Source organism: Mesoplodon bidens, assembly GCF_964165515.1.
Source record: "Mesoplodon bidens genome assembly, chromosome: 14".
Classification (NCBI taxonomy): domain Eukaryota; kingdom Metazoa; phylum Chordata; class Mammalia; order Artiodactyla; family Ziphiidae; genus Mesoplodon; species Mesoplodon bidens.
The window spans coordinates 81,131,485-81,150,718 of NC_138170.1; the positions used below are offsets into that span (position 1 = coordinate 81,131,485).

Here is a 19,234-nt window from a genome sequence, read left to right on the forward strand (position 1 = left end):
AATCTCCCACTTACAATTTGCTTGACTTTTGATCCCAACTCCAACTTTAACCTTTAAAAAAAAAATTTTTTTTTTAATTGTAAGTGAGACTTTACAGTAATGGCCAAACTCATGTTTAGGGTTTCCTGAGGGTTGCAGTCAGTGGTAACACAGGTAACGCAAATATAGTTACACACTACATCCCTTAAAAAGTTCCCCAGATTTTGGGATCAGATTACCATAACGTGGACTAAGTTAGAAGGAGAAATAAAACATGGCAGTACTTGTTACAGGAAAATTTACCAGGAGAAGAAAGTATCTTTAGGCCATCTTAGTTTGACTTTTATTTTACTTAATTAGTTCAGCCCATTCATAAAACCCCTCAAAAAACGTTGACACAGCTTTTATATTAAATGATTGGTTTCACACTTAGGAATGTTAAACTACCTTTTTGTGTTTTATGTTCTTTTATTTTTTGTGGTTACTACTTTTTGGCAGTTGTTGAGGAGAGTGATTGAAATAAGGTTTCTGGGAATAGAACCCTAATTTATAATACTATTTCTACTTGAAATTAGAATTGGATTTATACATTTGGATTTCATTCACTGTTAGTTTGTAAGTTGGATGGGGGTCATGTGTGTAGCTAATCAATGATTATCAAACCATGTTTATTAATACATATATATGTACATGAGCACATACAGTTTTGTGTGTATGTGTTTCATTTTTAGAAGTATTGGGTTAGATTCAGATATGTTTGTATTAAGATATTATTGCCTGTCATTTTGGTGACAATTATTCAAGAAAGGAAGATCAGCTGTATTACCTAGTGCCATAGGAGAAAATAGCATTTATAAAGTGAGATGCTACTGATTTGACCACTTTAAATTATATATAGAAACCATTAGATCATTTTGCAGATTTTTGGACTTATACTTTTTTCTTAAATACAAACAATTCAGTATGTTTTATTATACTGTAAACTACTTGAGATCATTGTGGTGAGCTTAATTATAGTCTTGGTATCAATAGTTTTTTAAGGAAATATGGTAATAAAATATCAGAGACCTCTACTTAGGTATGTCCTGTGGTTCACACCATTGACTTAATATGAATATGAGTTTACCATCATTCTTTTTCCCAAGAGAAGACTTGATTTCTCTATGTATCTGTATTTTTCAGTCAAGTCTGATACAGCTAACTCTTGTCTGTCAGCATTTGGATTGTTTATACTGTATGTTGTACATGCTGTTGGTAGATAATTTCTTGCTGTATTAGTTGACTGCAATACTACAGCTTTGCTTCTGATGGAAATAGGTTTGCTCACTAAACTCTTTAGAGCAGGGACATTATCTCATTCATCTGTGCTATAGACATATTTGGCAAAATGATATCCCAGAACTATCAAATTTAACAGTAGAGTTCTTTTTACCTGTTTTAGTATTCCTTTGCTATGATTGTGAAAGGGAACTTATTTTGTAATTGTATCTTAAGTCCTTTGTGTTCCAAGGACTTTGTGTACTTTCAGTCATTTACTAAATATTTATTTGCAACTACCATGTGCCAAGTCCTGGTTTAGGCCTGGATTAGGCCCTGGGAATGTAACAGTGAACAAAATAGATAGAACTTCCTTGCCATCAGTTAAGATTTTAATGGGCAGCCAGATAATAATAAATAGTTAAGATAACTGTATGTAAGATAGTGATTTATGGTAAAGAGAAAAGAGTAAAACAAGGAGGAAGATATGACTATATAGGGTGTTGATAGTTTAGAAGGTGCCTTTTAAGTAAAAACCTGGTGGAAGTAGGAGAGCTGGACATGCAGAAACGTGGATGTGAGCATTCCAGACAGAAGGAAATAGCAAATCCAAAGGCCATGATTCAGGAACATGCCTTGGTGTGGTTTTTAAAAAAGCACTTTTAATTTGGTAACAGTTTCAAACTACAGCAAAGTTAAAAAACACTTCTGTGTACACTTTGCTAGAGACCTCATTCAGGTTTTGTTAATTGCCCAAATAATGTCCTTGAGACAAAAAGGATCTGATCCAGGACCATGAATTGCATCCAGCTCTCATGTCTCTTTAATCTCCTTCAATTTGGAACAGTTCCTCAGTCTCTCTTGATTTTCATTTGTTCACATACTGAAGATTACAAGCCACTCATTTTGTAGACTATCTCGCAATTTGGGTTGTCTAATGTTTCCTGATGACTAGACTCAAGATATGTATTTCTGGCTGCAGTTTCACAGAAGTTATGTTGTTTTCTTCTTAATGAATCCTTTTTGGTGGCATGCAGTTTATCCTATTAGGTAGTGTTAACTTTAGATCACTTGATTAAAGATGATGTCTGTCAAGTTTCTAGCGCCCCCCACCCCACCCCATAATTAATAAGTATTTTGTGGAGAGATACTTTGAGACTATGTAAAATCATGTTTCTATTCCCACTTCAATCCACTAGTTTTAGCATCCATTGATGTTTTTCACCTAAATTAATTTTTACCATGGTGGTTGCCAAAGGGTGATATTCCGATTCAAGTATTCCTTTGACTTTTATTAGTTGGCATTTTACTGTAAGAAAGAGAATTAATTAATATCTCTTTTTAACTTAAAAAAAAATTTTTTTTGGCTGTACCACACAGCATGTGGGATCTTAGTTCCCTGACCAGAGATCGAACCCGTACCCCCTGCTGTGGAAGTGCAAAGTCCTAACCACTGGACGGCCAGGGAATTCCCTTTATTTTTTTAACAAACTTGTATCTTGAAGTAATTACAAATTCACAGGAAGTTGCAGAAATAGTCCAGAATGGTCCTGTGTACCCTTCACCTAATTTCCTCCAATGTTTATATCTTACATAACTGTAGTACGTGAGCAAAATGAGGATATTGACATTGATACAACGCATATGTATAGTTCTATGCAGTTTTATCATCGGTGCACCTCCTTACTTTTGGCACAAGGTCATCTTAAATTTTTCCTGTTTTAGTTCTGGAATCAGCTATTTGTCCAAGGAGCCCTAATTTTTTTTTTAGTGGAGAAGAGTATTTCAGAACTATGGTCTGGGGCCTCCCTGGTGGCGCAGTGGTTGAGAGTCCGCCTGCCGATGCAGGGGATGCGGGTTCGTGCCCCGGTCCGGGAGGATCCCATATGCCGCGGAGCGGCTGGGCCCGTGAGCCATGGTCGCTGAGCCTGCGCGTCCGGAGCCTGTGCTCCGCAACGGGAGAGGCCACAACAGTGAGAGGCCCGCATACCGCAAAAAAAAAAAAAAAAAAAAAAAAAAAAAAGAACTATGGTCTGGGTGGCAGGTAAGCTCATGGCTGTTGAATTGTCTCTGCACTCAGACCCTTGCAGTGGACAGGTCAAGGAAACATGGGGGTGTCTGTGTGTACACCCACATAGATATCTACATATATATTTTTATATGTTTTTATATATTGGAAATCACAAATTTACACCGATACCTCCAATTCTAGCCCAATACCCTGTATTCATTCTAGCTCTTTTTCCCCCCACATTTGTACGTGTTCTCCCAAAATTAAGAGCTGGTTCCTATTATCATATAGTTACTAATTTGCTCAGTTCTTTCGTATGCAGCCAGCTCACCACCCCACAGAACTGTGATGTTGCTCAGATGTACCGTCTTGTGAAGGCCCTGGCAGCTGCCGAACTACCTTCCTACTGTGTTCCACTTATTCCTTGTGTAGGGCCCCTGTTGTGATTTTAAAAACCTTTAGAAGGCCAGTGTGGCTGGAGTAGAGTGAGTGAGAATGAAACTAATAGGGGATGAGGCTTGAGAGTTAACCAATTAAGTGGGTGAAGTATGATCATGAAGAGCCTCATAGGTCATAGCAGAGAATCTGTGCTTTACTCTCAATGAAATGGAAGGCACTGGAGGTTTTGAGTAGAGGAGTGATGGGATCGTCTCTGTGTTCCTTGAAAATAATCTGAAGGAGAAAGGAAGGGCAAAGCTGGAAGCAGGGAGACCCGATAAGTAGGCTTTTGCAATAATTCATAGGGTGGTGTCTTGAACTAGTGTGATGGTAGTAGGGGTAATGAAAACTGGTGGAATTCTGAATTCATTTTGAAGGCAGTGCTGGCAGGATTTGTAGGTGTTTGGACTTAGGCTCTTGAAAGAAAGAAGTCAAGCTTGATGCCAGAGTTGTTGACCTGAGTATTTGGAAGGATGGAATCGCCATTGACTGAGATGTGGAAGACGAGAAGAGGGGGTGGTTGCAGCGGAAAGAGGTGGGGGCACAGGTTTGGATATTGTCATTTAAGATATTTATTAGACACCCTGAAGTGGAGATGTGGGTCTAGAATTCAGAATTTTAAGTACCTTGAATAGCGGCGATAATGAATTTGAAAGCCATTGGTCCGTAAAGATGAGATGAGATCTCCTATGGAGTGAGTGTATTTAAAAGAGAAGAGGCCCAAGGACTGAGGAGAAAATCAGCAAAAGAGACTGGGAAAGGGCAACCAGAGAGATACATGGAAAACCGTGTGAATGCATTTTCATCAAAGTTAAATGAAGAAAGATTTTTAAGAAGTAGATAATGAAGTATTGTTCAAATATGCTTATAGGTCAAGTAAAATGTGGATTGAGAAATGATAATTAGATTCAAAATGTGGAGGTCATTGATGAGCTTGAGAAAAACTTTTTAGTTAGGGTGGTGGCGGTGGTGGTGGTAGTTGGGGGGGATTGATTGGAGTGAGTTCTAAAGAGAATAGGAGGAGAAAAGATCGGGGGTGATGACGTAGATTTCTCTTTCAGGGGATTTCTCTATAAAGGCAAAGGGAGAAATAGAATGATAACTGTATGGGAAATAGAGTCAAGGGATTTTACTTCCTTAAGAGCGGAAGAAATAACAATATGCCAGTGGCAGTAATCGAATAGAGAATAAAAGATGAAGAGATGATCGGTTGGCTGTGGTGGGGGCAGAGGGGAGTAGTTACAGTGTTGTCTGTTAGTAGGCAGGAGGGGATGGGAGATGTAGTGTATAGGTGAGGGGTCGGCTGTAACTACGAATATAATGTAATGTAATGTAATTAATATTATAATATAATGGCAGAAAAGAAAGAATATATGGGTACAAATGCGGGAATATGAACAGATGTGGTGATGAGAGTTTGTGTAAGTTCTCAGTGATGTAAGAAGCCAAGACCTTAGCTGAGAATGAGGTTGGGAGAGGAGATTTTTGAGGTTTGAGAAGAGAGGAGAAAGTGTGAAATCATGCAGGAGAGTGGGAGAGAGAATGGACCAGGGAGATAGTCTAGGATTGTCAGTCAGCAGAGAGCCACTTGAGCATGGCTGTGTGTTTTTTAAGTCACATTTAGTTCTGGAGGTGCAAGTACTGAGTAGAGAGATAGTTGCATGTAACCGGTGATGTAGTTCTTCCAGGAGAGTATGATTAAGAGGAGCACGAGGGTAAGCACAGGGCAGTGATTATGATGATTGACTGGAGTACGAATTATGTAAAGAGTGAAAATAAGAGTGGAGAGGATGAAGGACAGTGGAAAATGATAGGATCTGGATTGAAGGTCCCTTTTGAGTCAAAAGATTGTTGAAGTATTAGCGTGAGCTAGAAAGATAGGAGGTGGTGGTCAATGAGTAGGATGTTTAAAATTGAGATTATGAGGTGTTGCAATTATTGGTAATGATAAGGTTAAGGAGACCACACAAGTGGATTGTCCAGAGTATTAGGATATCTAGGAGTATAATGACATCACCAAGAATTATGACAGGATTAGTGTTAGAGACTGAGGGTTAGCGACAGTGGGTGGCGGGTGCATAAGAAGGGGCGTGGTGGGTGGCTGATGATGTGTCTCAAAGCTCACAGTTTGCAGAAAGAGGAAAAGTGCTCTAAGATTGACCACTAGAACATTTACCCCACCTGCAAGATCTACCATTTGAGAGGGTTGTAATGTAAGGTAGGTAGTGTCATCAAGGGAAAAAGTAAGGAAAACTGTTTCCGCTAGAGCAGGAAGGTGAAAGGAATGGTCATAAAGAAGTTCAAGATAATAATTGAATTGCATATCTATGTGAATAATACTAACATAAATACCTACTTTCTTGCTTTACTAAGTGTAACTTATTTAATCTTACATAATTGTATCACCAGTGTTTGAGGGCAGACTCTTATTTGTGTAAGGTTTTATGACAGAACCATTAGAGGAATCAAATTGAATGTGAAGAATTCTGTACTTAAGGGATTTACAGCTAATAGATGTGATAAGCACTGTGTAGGAATGACTGTTGTATGTAGAAAGTGACATGTTCATTGAAGAACATGTAATATGTCAAAGTTCAAAAGATGGGAAATTTTTATCCTGGCATATCAAGGAAGGTTTCATGGAAATAAACTGCATTTGAGCTGGTCTTGAAGCAGAGATAAGATTTGGCAAGTAGAGATGATCATGAAGAACATTTTCTTATGCTTAGCACTCAGTCATGGTACATGGTTGCCCCTTGACAAATGATTAGTAAGTGTTGAATGTTCTGTGGTGAAAGACTGATATAAGCAAAGTTATGAGGGTAGAAAGATCAGTGTGAAAGGTTAAAGTTTTGTTGGTCTAGGCAATGCTCTCAAATAGAGATATAATGTGAGTCAAATATAAAATTAAAATTTTTCTGGTAGTCATTTAAAAAAATAGAAAGGTGAAATTAATTTTAATAATTTAACCCAGTATAACCCAAGTATTATTTTAACATGTAAAAAATATTAAAAAATATTAATGAGATATTTTACATTCTTATTTTGGTACTGAGTCTTTGAAATCCAGTGTGTATTTTATAGTTACAGCATATCTCAATTTGGGCTATCGCATTTCAAGTGCTCAGTGGCCACCCCGTAGCCAGTGGCTTCTGTATTGGACAGTACAGATCTAGAACAAATATGAGTGAAGAATAGTAGAACAATGGGAAGTAAGATTGCAGAAGGTTGGTGGGGCCAGATGGCACAGAATTTTGAATACTAGTTAAGGGTTTTCTTTTCTAAGCATTTGTAAGCTGTCGAATAATTTTAAGGAGGGCATGAAATGTACAGCTTTAAATTTCAAGAAGATTGACTACTTAATAGTAGGCTGGAGATGGGCTGGAGCAGTGGGTGATTAAAGGCAAGGAAACAAGTTAGTAGGTAATAAATAAATCAGAATCTGAGCAAAGCATAATGGGGAATGGAGTGGAGAAGGAAGCACCTGTGAGACCTTAGAGGAAGTATCAGCAGTACAGAGGGAATGACTTGATGTAAAGGACAAAGAAAAGGATTTCTGAATCTGACTTACATAAAATGGCACTGCTTATTAGATATAGAGTAGGTAAGATTTGAATGAGAAAATATGAATTGTTTTGGTTATGTTGATGACAAGATAATGGCTGAATATTTATTTACCCAACAGTCTTGGGGCATATATTCGCTACTTTAAATATGAAAAATAAAAATGTTTACCTTTAAGGATAATAAAAAATTCATTACGTTTAAGGAATTTGTGATCTCCAAACTATTACTCTCGTATTCCATCAGTAAAAGAGTTTTGAAATATCTTCAAATAGGCATGTATTATTTATAATTTGTGTACATCTATCAAAATACTGTGTACATTATAAAATACACATAAAACAGGAGTTCAAAAGTATAAGCTAAATCTATAGACATATTTTTGAGATATTTATGACACCAGAAAAACTTTTCTCATTAAATTAAATATTCGTAATTGCTTTTAAAAGTTTTGGCTTCATGTTGTTAGAGTGAATTGAAGATCAGGTTTGAAGTTCAGTTTATTTTGCTACTGAGGACTATCAGGATTTTTTTTTTAATTTCACAAAGATATATGGATACAGGTGGAAGAAGCACAGTATATCAGTGGCTGCAGTTATTAATCACAATACTCATTTTTCAGTTCCGTCCACTAGCTATACAACTTTTTTGTGTGGTTGTTGAAATTCGGTTAGTAAATTGCTGTTTTCTCTGATGAGGCCAGTTCTTGAAAGCAAATCAGAAATAATTTCTTTTTATATTTTAACATATGGCTGAACATCTTTAACTGGGTCAGAAAATTATGTTTTCAAATTTTAAAAACATGGATGTGAAAGTTAAAAAACAATTTTAATAGGCCAAGCATCTTATTATCTGCAAAATTCACATATGGATGGAAACATTTCCAGACACACCCTTTTTCAAAAATATTCCTTCCATAGCAAGAATTTCTTCTAAAAAGAAAGTTTTTCTTTTCTTTTGTCACTTGTTGTTAACATATTACCTTTACTGAGACAGAATCTATTAATTTTTCCCCCAAATGTCTGCCAGCATACTATTAGTAAGTACTCGTTATCATAGGCAAGATCAGATTTGGAACACTTGCCTTTTTATAGAATAGAAGAAAAATGGTAATTCATCTCTAAGTTCAATAGCTTTTAAAAGTTCACTGTGACAAGATGGCTAGAAAACTTTTATGTGAAATTAAAATTTTTTATGGTCGTTCTTCATCTCACTACAAAGAATTGAAAAATTCTGTCACACTTTAACAATCTTATTTTTATAAATTTTACAGTGTTGATGACATATTATAGCACTTTGTGCTCTTATGGATTTAATTTCTTAGTTGTAAAAGCTGTTCAGTGAATGAATTGCATGTTATATACTGTATGTAATGTAGTTCTAGAGGCAGTTTTGTATTTCAGCTAAAGTATCAGCTCTCTCAGTGGTTACTGTTACAGAGGTTTTTCCTTCAAATTTAGTTTTATTAAAGAAGTAATTTACTATTGAGAATACAGTATATTTTCTTCATTACAACAGTATCCAACCATATTTTAACTGATCAGGTTAGAAAAAGTGTGTACTTTCTTCCAATTGTGTAGTAAACCTCTTTTATGGAGTAATTTATTTTGTTGCTTATTACATCAACTTTTTCAATTTTTTTTTCTGTGTGCGTTCCAAAGATACTTGGTCTCAAGAAAATGTATTTTAGTTTTTTACCATATTGTTTTTCATCCATTTCAGCCATTAGAAAAATCCAGTGTTTCCCAATGATGTCTGAATTAAAAACAAAAAAACAAAAAAACGAAACCTTTTTTTGATGTTAAAGAAACTAACAAGTTTTTTTTTATTTTAATCAAAAAGAAATTAAAAATAATTTAAAAAAAGAAACAAAACTAAAACACAAGGCTTTCAAACATTTATCATTAAGCTCAATGAAAATGTGTAAAATTCTGGGTAGCACACAGGCATTAAATATTATGCAAATAATTATGGAGTTTTTTTTCATGTTCCTGTTGTTTAGGTTTTAAATTGTGATGGCTTCAGTCATTAACATGAAATATGAATTTCTGAAAAGCTTTGTGTTCTGCAAAAATCATGCACCATAAATAACATGGCTTATGAGGATAATAGAGTAGGAACAGACTGTGTAAAACCTATACAAATTTTAACCATAACACTAACAAAACCAATAATTCAAATAAAAATAGCAACAAAGTTAAATCTCTGTTGGCATTTGTACCCAGCATCACAGACATTTGAATATCTGTAGCCTTAAACCCTGAGGCTTGAGCTTTTTGCTTTGAGATTTAGGCCTATGAAGGCCTTTATTTCTATAGCCTTCTTTATCAGGTTTTTGTTTGTTTTTAACAAAGGAAAAATATCTTTTCAGCTTTTTCAACTGCACTTGTAACCTTACTAGATAGCTTAATGTCATGAACAGTGTAGGGGTTTTTGAAGCTACTATTTGTACTTTAGTAAGGCATTTCTGTGTGATTTTTGGCTTTTTTCTTAATGTCATCCTATATTGCTAAGGCTTTCTCTTTAACTTGAGAAAGCTTGCCCCTCATTTAAAAACATTAACAAGCTGGAAAAAAATCACATATTTTACTTAATATTCGAATTATTCCCTTACTTTCCAGTTACATGTGGGATAATTTGTGTTACAGAAATTCAGATTATAGCAGTACATCATTAATGATTATGGATGTAATTCCATATTTCAAATAGGCTTTAGGTAATTTTTAATTTGGGGGGCGGTGATGTGATTAGCTTGCCATTGTTTTTAGCCTCATAGTTTGGGCAATAAGAGCTTATATAAGGAGTAGGTTAAGAGTTAACACTGCCGTTTTGTTTGTACTAATTGCATTTTGGTATTATCTTAAATCTGTGATTATATACATTACATTCACTTTAAAAATAGCTTTATTGAGGTGTAATTGACATAAAATAAATTGTACATAATGAAATTGTACAGTTTGGTAAGCCTTGGCATATGTCTGCACCCCAAAATGGAGTGCTTTTTAATCTGCTTGGTAATTTTTCTACTAGTAAATTTTTAAAAATCTGGGTACAGGGCCTCCCTGGTGGCGCAGTGGTTGAGAGTCCGCCTGCCGATGCAGGGGATACGGGTTCGTGCCCCGGTCTGGGAGGATCCCATATGCCGCGGAGCGGCTGGGCCCGTGAGCCATGGCCGCTGGGCCTGCGCATCCGGAGCCTGTGCTCCGCAACGGGAGAGGCCACAAGAGTGAGAGGCCCGCATACCGCAAAAAGAAAAAAAAAAAAAAAAAAAAAAAAAAAAAAAATCTGGGTACATGTAAGCTGTAGTATGTCACAATTCAATGAAAGCTAACGAGTGAGATGTTGCTGAAAACCTCTATGTTAAACTTAAAATTCTTTAAGCTTATATGTGTAAAATTGTAATATTTTCTTCTTGCACCTCAGTGGATCATCTTATACATTCCCATTGAGTACATTTACCCAACTTGGGAGATTTCTGAGGTCCGTTGGATATTTGTTGGGTACTTGGAAATATGGTACTGAGTCCCAGGGTAGAAGTAGATAGAGCTATCAGCCATAGAAGATGGTTCTCAGAATGAAGTTCACATATGTGTTTGTTTCGCTAACTACTCCCTACTCCCTTTGAGTGTAGGAGAAATTATGGCTATTTGTGAGTTCCAATTAAGGATGATTTTATGTTCAGTGTTTTTAAGTAATTTTCTTTTAAACCAGTGATACTAACATGTCTCTAAATTGATTGACAGGAAATTGTTCCTACTTGAAGTACTGTTATTGCCAGAAATTGATCAATAAGCAGAGGAATTTTGTATGAAATGATAGTTGGTAATCAGCCTTTAGAAACCTCAGATTTGCCTAAACTATTAGTTTTCAAATTGTTTTAGCAATGAGACCTTTTCTCTGCCAAATAAAAATTTAGACTACCAAAATGTAAAACAGACCAAAATATAGTGCATTAGATTCCCTTACCAAGACTTGCTCACTTCTTTTATTTGTACGAAAGTGCACATTACAGTGGACAAAAAAAGAGATGGGACAGATATTGAGTCTAAAAGGTTTTAAAATTTTTTCTAATTTTTAGAAGTGTTACTAAAAAAAAAAAAATTCCCTCAGATGTGTGGAAGAAATACTGCTTCCTGGGTAAGGAAGAGGTACACCTTGCTTCTGTAGTTCTACTGAGAAGAATATTTTGCTTTTTCATTAAAAGTAGGTGGGCCAGGGACTTCCCTTGTAGTGCAGTGGTTAAGAATCCGCCTGCCAGTGCACAGGACACAGGTTCGAGCCCTGGTCCGGGAAGATCCCACATGCCGCGGAGCAACTAAGCGCATGTGCCCCAACTACTGAGCCTGCGCTCTAGAACCCGCGAGCCACAACTACTGAGCTCGTGTGCCACAACTACTGAAGCTTGTGCGCCTAGAGCCTGTGCTCCGCAACAAGAGAAGCCCCTGCAATGAGAAGCCCGCTCACCGCAACGAAGAGTAGCCCCTGCTCGCCGCAACTAGAGAAAACCCGTGCGCAGCAACGAAGACCCATCGCAGCCATAAATAGATAGATAGATAGGTGGGCCATTGAGTCTGTACAGCTACATAAGTAGTCAGAGGGAGAAAAGAGCATGTGCTTTAAAAACAACCACCAACAACTATTTTTGTTTTGCCAAAATGTTCTTCACTGTTCCTAGTGGTAGTTGTATGGGTAGCGGAAAGAGCTATTTCTGATTACAACTTTTGCTTTTGTTATGTACCAAAATGGCTCTGTCCCCAAACACTTTTCCATTTCCTAATACATTCCTTTTCCAGTGGGGGTTTTTATGAGAATTAAATGAGAAAGTGATTCTACTCTCTCTGGCACAAAGTAGGTGCTTAATGAATGTTGATTTCCTAGTGCGATTTGTGGGTATATATTTTTGCCCTTTAAATTTTCCTGTGAACTTGGTTTGTAAAGTACTTGGTTGTGCCTTAAGAAGTTCATTGGTTAGATTTGATTACTATTTGCCTGGAAAACTGAGGATATTATGTTTGTGAGTATAATGGATGTGATATTGAAATATTTTCAGTGATTTTTTTATGTGGGATTTAAAATGAAAGAGTTAAATCTCTAGTTTTAAAAAATATTAGAACTGTAGTGACGTATCAAATAATAGTGACATGTCTAATAATAGGAAAGGATAGTTTTGTGTTTGAAATTCTTTTAATTCCATCTCAGATTCACTCAGCAGTGCAGTTCCACTTCTCCTTTACAATTGCCGGATTGGTTTTAAAAATTACAAGAAACCTATTTTTCTTTACTTGGAAGATGGGATACAGAATATAAGGTTGTATGACTCCACATGACCCCTTCCCTCCCAGCTTCAAACACAAATAAGGATTTAAAAGTGTTTGGAGGATAAGTCTCTATAATAGAAAACCTTCGCTGAAATTTAGCAAACTTGGGGAGTTTTTAACTAATTTTTGTCTCATACTTCCTCTCTGATGAAGTAGACAGTATATTAGATAAGGTATGTGAAAATGCCTGAGAACAGTGATGGCATACAGGTTTTTAAATGTTTTACTGTTTATTTGCCCCTGTGATGTTTTTATCTTGTCAGTTAATTGATTGTTGTCCAGTACATCCAAAACAATTTTAATGATGTATAACACACACACACACACAGAGAAAAGTATATATACTATGTGTATTGATATATAGCATGAAAGGCTTAAGATCAGTGGGCACTGTATTCTTTGTTCAGAGGTTCCCCTTCCCCACAATTCAGAGTTCAGGTTTTAAGCAAGTTTTTGTTACAATATTCCCTTAACTGTTCTAAATATGAATTTTACTCTTAGACACCTATTACTTCATTAATGTACCACCTATATTGTTTTGTAGAGAGCTTTAAGAGCTGATTTTACTCTAGGTATAGGTGAAGATTCATAAAAGCAAACCAGAAAACTGTTCTTACGCTTTGTTAAATTAGCTTCTCAAGCTTATGGTGAAGTTAACTTATATCACACAAAATATGTGCAAGACACTTTCACCCAGTACTCTTTAATTTCTTATTTTCCTAGATAACTTTTTTCCTTCAAATATTCTTTTTTCATAGGGGACAGGATAAATTTAGTTTGTCACTAATTTGGTTGACAGATCTTAAACTAATGTACTTACAAAGCTATATTATAAGATAAGCATTAAGTATTTTATTCAACTGATATTGATAAATGATAGCAGATTAGTTAATATTACTTAGATTTTTCTAGGTGAAATAGAAAGTTTACTATAAAAAATAATACGGCGTATACATAAGATTCAGAAGGTTTTCTGCATGCATAGAGGGTGGCTTTAAAATCTATGTTTTATACGCTAACGATGGATTTGTTTGGCCCCACTGTTTTTCCTTTTGTGTTTGTATTTGGAGTTGTAATAACAGAAGGCAAAAATGTAAATATTACAAATTAATTTACAAGACACTTCCTGGTCACTTATCTGTACAGCAGATACACAGAAATATGATTCCTATTTTGTTGTCTTAACTTTAAAATGTGGATATTGTTCAGTATTCTGTTAGAGGAATAACTTTATTAACTTTAATTTCAGTAATAAAGTATAAATGTATCATAAAATTCTGATTCTGTCACTTATAAAATGTATTGGCTGGGGCAGGTTTTTTAACCTCTCTAAACTTCAGTTTCTGTGCCTACTAAATGTGAGTATAATAATAGTACCTAGTTTATACATTGTTGTTTATACAAAATGTTGTTTGCCTGAGCTGTGCTCAGCACATGGTACAAAGTAGTCAAGAAAAGTTCCTATTATTAATAATAAATACTGTATTGACCTGGGTAATTTAGTTATAGTTTTTGGTAGATAGACTGTAAGGTATCACATAACTTATGGTCAAGTTGAATGCTTGGTATTATTTAGGGTCTATGAATGTGAACTCACAGTAACATTTTTTTTTTTTTTTAATTTGGCCGCGCAGTGCGGCTTGCAGGATCTCAGTTCCCAGACCAGGGATTGAACCTGCGCCCTCATCAGTGAAAGTGCGGAGTCCTAACAACTGGACTGCCAGGGAATTCCTAGTAACATCTTTTTGTTTGTTTGTTTGTTTTCGTTTTTGTTTTTTGCGGTACGCGGGCCTCTCACTGTTGTGGCCTCTCCCGTTGCGGAGCACAGGCTCTGGACGCGCAGGCTCAGCGGCCATGGCTCACGGGCCCAGCTGCTCCGCGGCATGTGGGATCCTCCCGGATCGGGGCACGAACCCGTGTCCCCCGCATCGGCAGGCGGACTCTCAACCACTGCGCCACCAGGGAAGCCCCCCAGTAACATCTTAAAGGAGGTTTTTGTTTTGTTTTTTAAACATGCAGCAATTATAGAAAAACAAGTGCTAAGAAAGTGGTGCACGGTGGTTTGGAAATAACAAATTTATGATCTAAATAGCTTTTATAGAAGTCACTGATGACCTCAAAGTGTCTAATGTCTCAGTCTTGATTTACTTGACTTACCAGTCATATTGATTTTGTGGATCACTCTCCCTCTTTGCTACATGCTTCACCTGGCTTCCAAGATACCACAGCAGTCTTGATTTTCTCCCTCCTTTACTGCTTGCTTCTCAGTCTCCTGTACTCCACAGTCTCTTAATAAGTGGTGTATCCCAGGACTCAGTCCTTGGTCCTTTTTTATTTGTCTACACTCACTCCTTTAGTGATCTTATCCAGTTTTATGGCTTTAAATACCACCCATATACTCACAATTCATAACAGTATGAAACTTTCAGCTAAAAGATAATTTGCTGCATTTAACAATTGAAATTCCTAGAAGGATGTCTCCATCGTTTTGCTTATCACTTTAGACATTCCAGGTTGGTGAAGTCTTTCCAACCTCCTTCCTTTTTTTTCTTTTTCTTTTTTTTCCTTGGTGGGTGCATTTTATTGGGAGATTTAAAAACAGTTAGATATTTAGAAGCAGTTTATAGTGAGAGTAAAATCAAGTCCAATACTTCATTCCTTCTTGGCAACTAAAGTATAAAAGGCTCTGTGTTCAGGAAAAGTTAGGAAAATAGGCCATTCTATACATACTTTTTTCCACCATGATGATTGTAATGGGAAAAATTGGGTGTTGGCTTGTACCTGTTTATTAAGAAAGAGAGTAGGATAAATCACTTTTCTCTCTACTGTCCTCTGATGCTAACTTTTAATGTACAGACAACCCAAGTCAGTTCCAGTATTAACAGCTGATTCACATATTTTAAGCCAGTGATATTAGAGATGCGGGAGATCTGGTAACTGGGCAAGCTCTGCGGGCTTAGCTTAAGATTTACTTGAAAGCCGTGTCTGATCTACCTCTTTATGCAGTTTCATATGAAACTTGGGCAATAAGATTTTTTTTTAGTGTCTTTTTTAGGAGCTGGGATTTTCACTCCAGCTACCGTTTTAAACCCCAGTAATCAGTCTGGTTTTCGCCCATTACCACATTTAGGTTCTTTTAATTCTCAATTATTGGTCTTATTGCTTTCTGCCCTGAAATCCAGTAGATCTTTGTGACTTTAGCTCCTACTTTAGCTCCTACATTGCTTAGCATTTTTCTTTCTTGTTCTTGAATATTTTGTGGTGGTGGTGGTGTTTTTTTTCCTTTCAGTGGGGCTATGACTTTTAATGTTCTCCTGTCATCTCTGTGCATTTGAAAGTAGGGAAAGGGACAAATAGTGTTAATTTTCTTCATTGCTTTGAAGTTTTGGTTGTAGGCTTTTCTTTAATATAAGTTTTATTCTTTTAAAAGTTTCTTTATCTTAGCTTTAGTATCACTTTCTATGAAAAGAATCACAGTTGAAATCACAAGACACTGAAAAAAAAATCTTACCTCCTAAGGTTTATATGAAAAACTGCTTAAGGAGGATGGTCATAGACATAGGCTTTCATTCAAGTCTTGAGGTAATCCAGCAACTGTAACTCAGTATCAATTTTGTGTACTGAAAATACTAGTATCTTTTAAAAATTCAGCATTTGTTTCTTAAGTGGTACTAAATAGAATAAGTTTCAAATGTAAAAATTTATAAACATAGAACCTCAAGTATAAATGTAAACATATAAGTATGTATTACCCCTACATTATCTTCTGATGTAAATTATTAGCAATTAAGGTATTAGTATCATTCAAAAATAAATATTACCAAAAAACCTTAATGCACAAATGAAATAGTATGTGATCTTTAAGAAATGGTTTAAAAAAAACAAAATAGGGCCTCCCTGGTGGCGCAGTGGTTGAGAGTCCGCCTGCCGATGCAGGGGATACGGGTTCGTGCCCCGGTCTGGGAGGATCCCATATGCCACGGAGCGGCTGGGCCCGTGAGCCATGGCCGCTGAGCCTGCGCATCCGGAGCCTGTGCTCCGCAACGGGAGAGGCCACAACAGTGAGAGGCCCGCGTACCGCAAAAAAAAAAAAAAACAAAAAAAAAACAAAACAAAAAAAAAATAGTATTATTGTTGAGTTGAGCAACTGTTCAAGTGTTCCAACTGCTGAAAAAGTTCTCTGACTCTACACTAGTGGGGTATATTATGGGAAAATATTTATAAACTGTTTCCAGATTTTTTCCTGTTTATTTAATCTTTGTGTAACTCCATTCCTCTGTGATAACTTTCAGTTCTTCTAGAAATAGTAAATTAAAAACTCAAGTTACCTTTCTAAGTTTTGCATGTAATTTTCCCCACATTTTCTCCCTACCCAGATCCTCAAAAGTTCTCTTTATTACTGTTTTGTTTTCTGCAGTCCTCCAGCTTCCTTCTTTCCCCTTCCAAGCTTCCACTGGTGGTTGAGATGAGGGAGATGAGTTAAGTATATTGAACCTCTAAGATTTAGGTAGTATTTTGCTACATCATTTTCTAATAGCAAGACCTTGGGCATGCCAAAGTCACTTAATCTCTCTGAAGTTTAGTTTGTTTATTTTTTAAATGAGAATATGTCCTTCTGCCCTCCTCAGTTACTTGGGGATGAAACAATATATGCACTAGTGTTTCAAAAATACTGTTTTCTTCACAGGCGTATCCATTAAGTAATTTGAGACTTGGTTTGTTTCTTACTAGTTTTTTTCACTCCCACCAAGTTATATGTATGTACTTTTTCATATTTTGATTATAAATTTAATGCATGCTTGTTGTAGAGAGTCTGGAAAATACAGAAAACTTACAGAAGAAAATAGAAACCTGAACAGTGCGTCATCCTCTTTTCATGTTTTTAGAGGAAATTTAGTTTTGAGCCTGAATTTCCTGAGGGTAAGGATAGTTAGTGTCTCACTTATTTTTAGATTTTCTATTCTTTGTATACACTAGGCACAAAATTAATGCTTTTTTAATGAATGGGAACTAGTCTGGGTGTATTTCTTAAAGTCAAAAGCTTGGTAAAATTTTACTGGACATTGGAAGAGAGAAAAGACATCTGACTAGCAAAAATAATAGTGGATGCATATTTTATTTATTTATTTATTTATTTATTTTTAATTGAAGTATAGTTGATTTATTTTTATTTTTATTTGTATTTTTTTTAAATGTTGAGCCTTCTTTTTAAATTTATTTATTTATTTATTTTTGGCTGTGTTGGGTCTTCGTTTCTGTGCAAGGGCTTTCTCTAGTTGTGGCAAGTGGGGGCCACTCTTCATCGCGGTGCACGGGCCTCTCACTGTGGCGGCCTCTCTTGTTGCGGAGCACAGGCTCCAGATGCGCAGGCTCAGTAGTTGTGGCTCACGGGCCCAGTGGCTCCGCGGCATGTGGGATCTTCCCAGACCAGGGCTCGAACCCGTGTCCCCTGCATTAGCAGGCAGACTCCCAACCACTGCGCCACCAGGGAAGCCCTGGATGCATATTTTAAAATGACATTTTTCTCTTGGCTAAAAAGTACAGTGGAAAACGTGATAGGGTCAACCCTAATATTCTCTGGCAGAAGTTAGGAAACTATTTAAAGCTATTGGATATGGTGCCACTGGGGGCAATTTCATATCAAAGTGAATTAACATTTACTCAGAACAAAACAATAAAATTTAAAGGCTTTTTATCTTGAATGCTCGAAAATTGTAACAACTTTCTTATTTCTCTTTTTATTTTTCTGTTAAACAGGATGGCTTAAATTCCTTGGTCCTTGATTTGGATTTCCCTGCTTTGAGGAAAAACAAAAATATAGATAATTTCTTAAATAGATGTAAGTATGTGTAAGTTTCATATTTGATCATATGACTCTACTTTTTTTTTTTTTTTTTTTTTTTTTTTTGCGGTACGCGGCCTCTTACTGCTGTGGCCTCTCCCGTTGCGGAGCACAGGCTCCGGACGTGCAGGCTCAGCGGCCATGGCTCACGGGCTCAGCCGCTCCGCGGCATGCGAGATCCTCCCGGACCGGGGCACGAACCTGTGTCCCCTCCATCGGCAGGCGGACTCTCAACCACTGCGCCACCAGGGAAGCCCCTTTACTTTTGATAAGAGATTTGTGTTTAATTAATATTATTACAGTCCACAAACTTTTAACTTATTAAATTAAAATTTTTTTTTAGTTTGCCATTTGATTTATTTAAATACTAATATTCTTTATTTCAAAGCAGAATTGCCAAATCAATTCAAGTATGTAAAGTAGGTAAAGTTCAAGGTTTGATTAAATTAAGATTGCTTCGAATTTCAGGACAGGTCATTTATGGCAGTTCCAAGAGAAGTTTTCAATTAATGTTAACAACTCTAAGACTTAGCTTTACATTATCCAGAAGACTTAATGAGCTTTATGTTTGTATAAATGTAGACATTTCAGTCTCGTTAATGAAAGATAATGTGATAACAGTTATTGCCATAAACGTAGTAACTGGTAACATATGCCAGTATTGATGTTGCAATGAAGTTGTAAGTGAAGTTGAATTCTGAGAATAAGAAATTCTCAAAATAATTATATACACTTTATGTGAACACAGTATGCTCTTTAATTTGGAATTAATCAGAGACTAGGCTGTTTTCCTAGTTAAAAAATCTTATCTATAGTTATCAAATC

The 19,234-nt window shown here is 36.3% G+C and overlaps 1 protein-coding gene across 1 annotated transcript in view; it reads left to right on the top strand.

Moving 5' to 3' along the window:
• Positions 1–19,234, top strand: part of ROCK2 (Rho associated coiled-coil containing protein kinase 2) — a 137,982-nt gene that overhangs the window by 37,339 nt on the left and 81,409 nt on the right. The window contains exon 2 of the mRNA XM_081254074.1: positions 18,325–18,406. Coding sequence (XP_081110200.1) covers positions 18,325–18,406 — 82 coding nt within the window. The remainder of the gene's footprint in view (positions 1–18,324; positions 18,407–19,234) is intronic.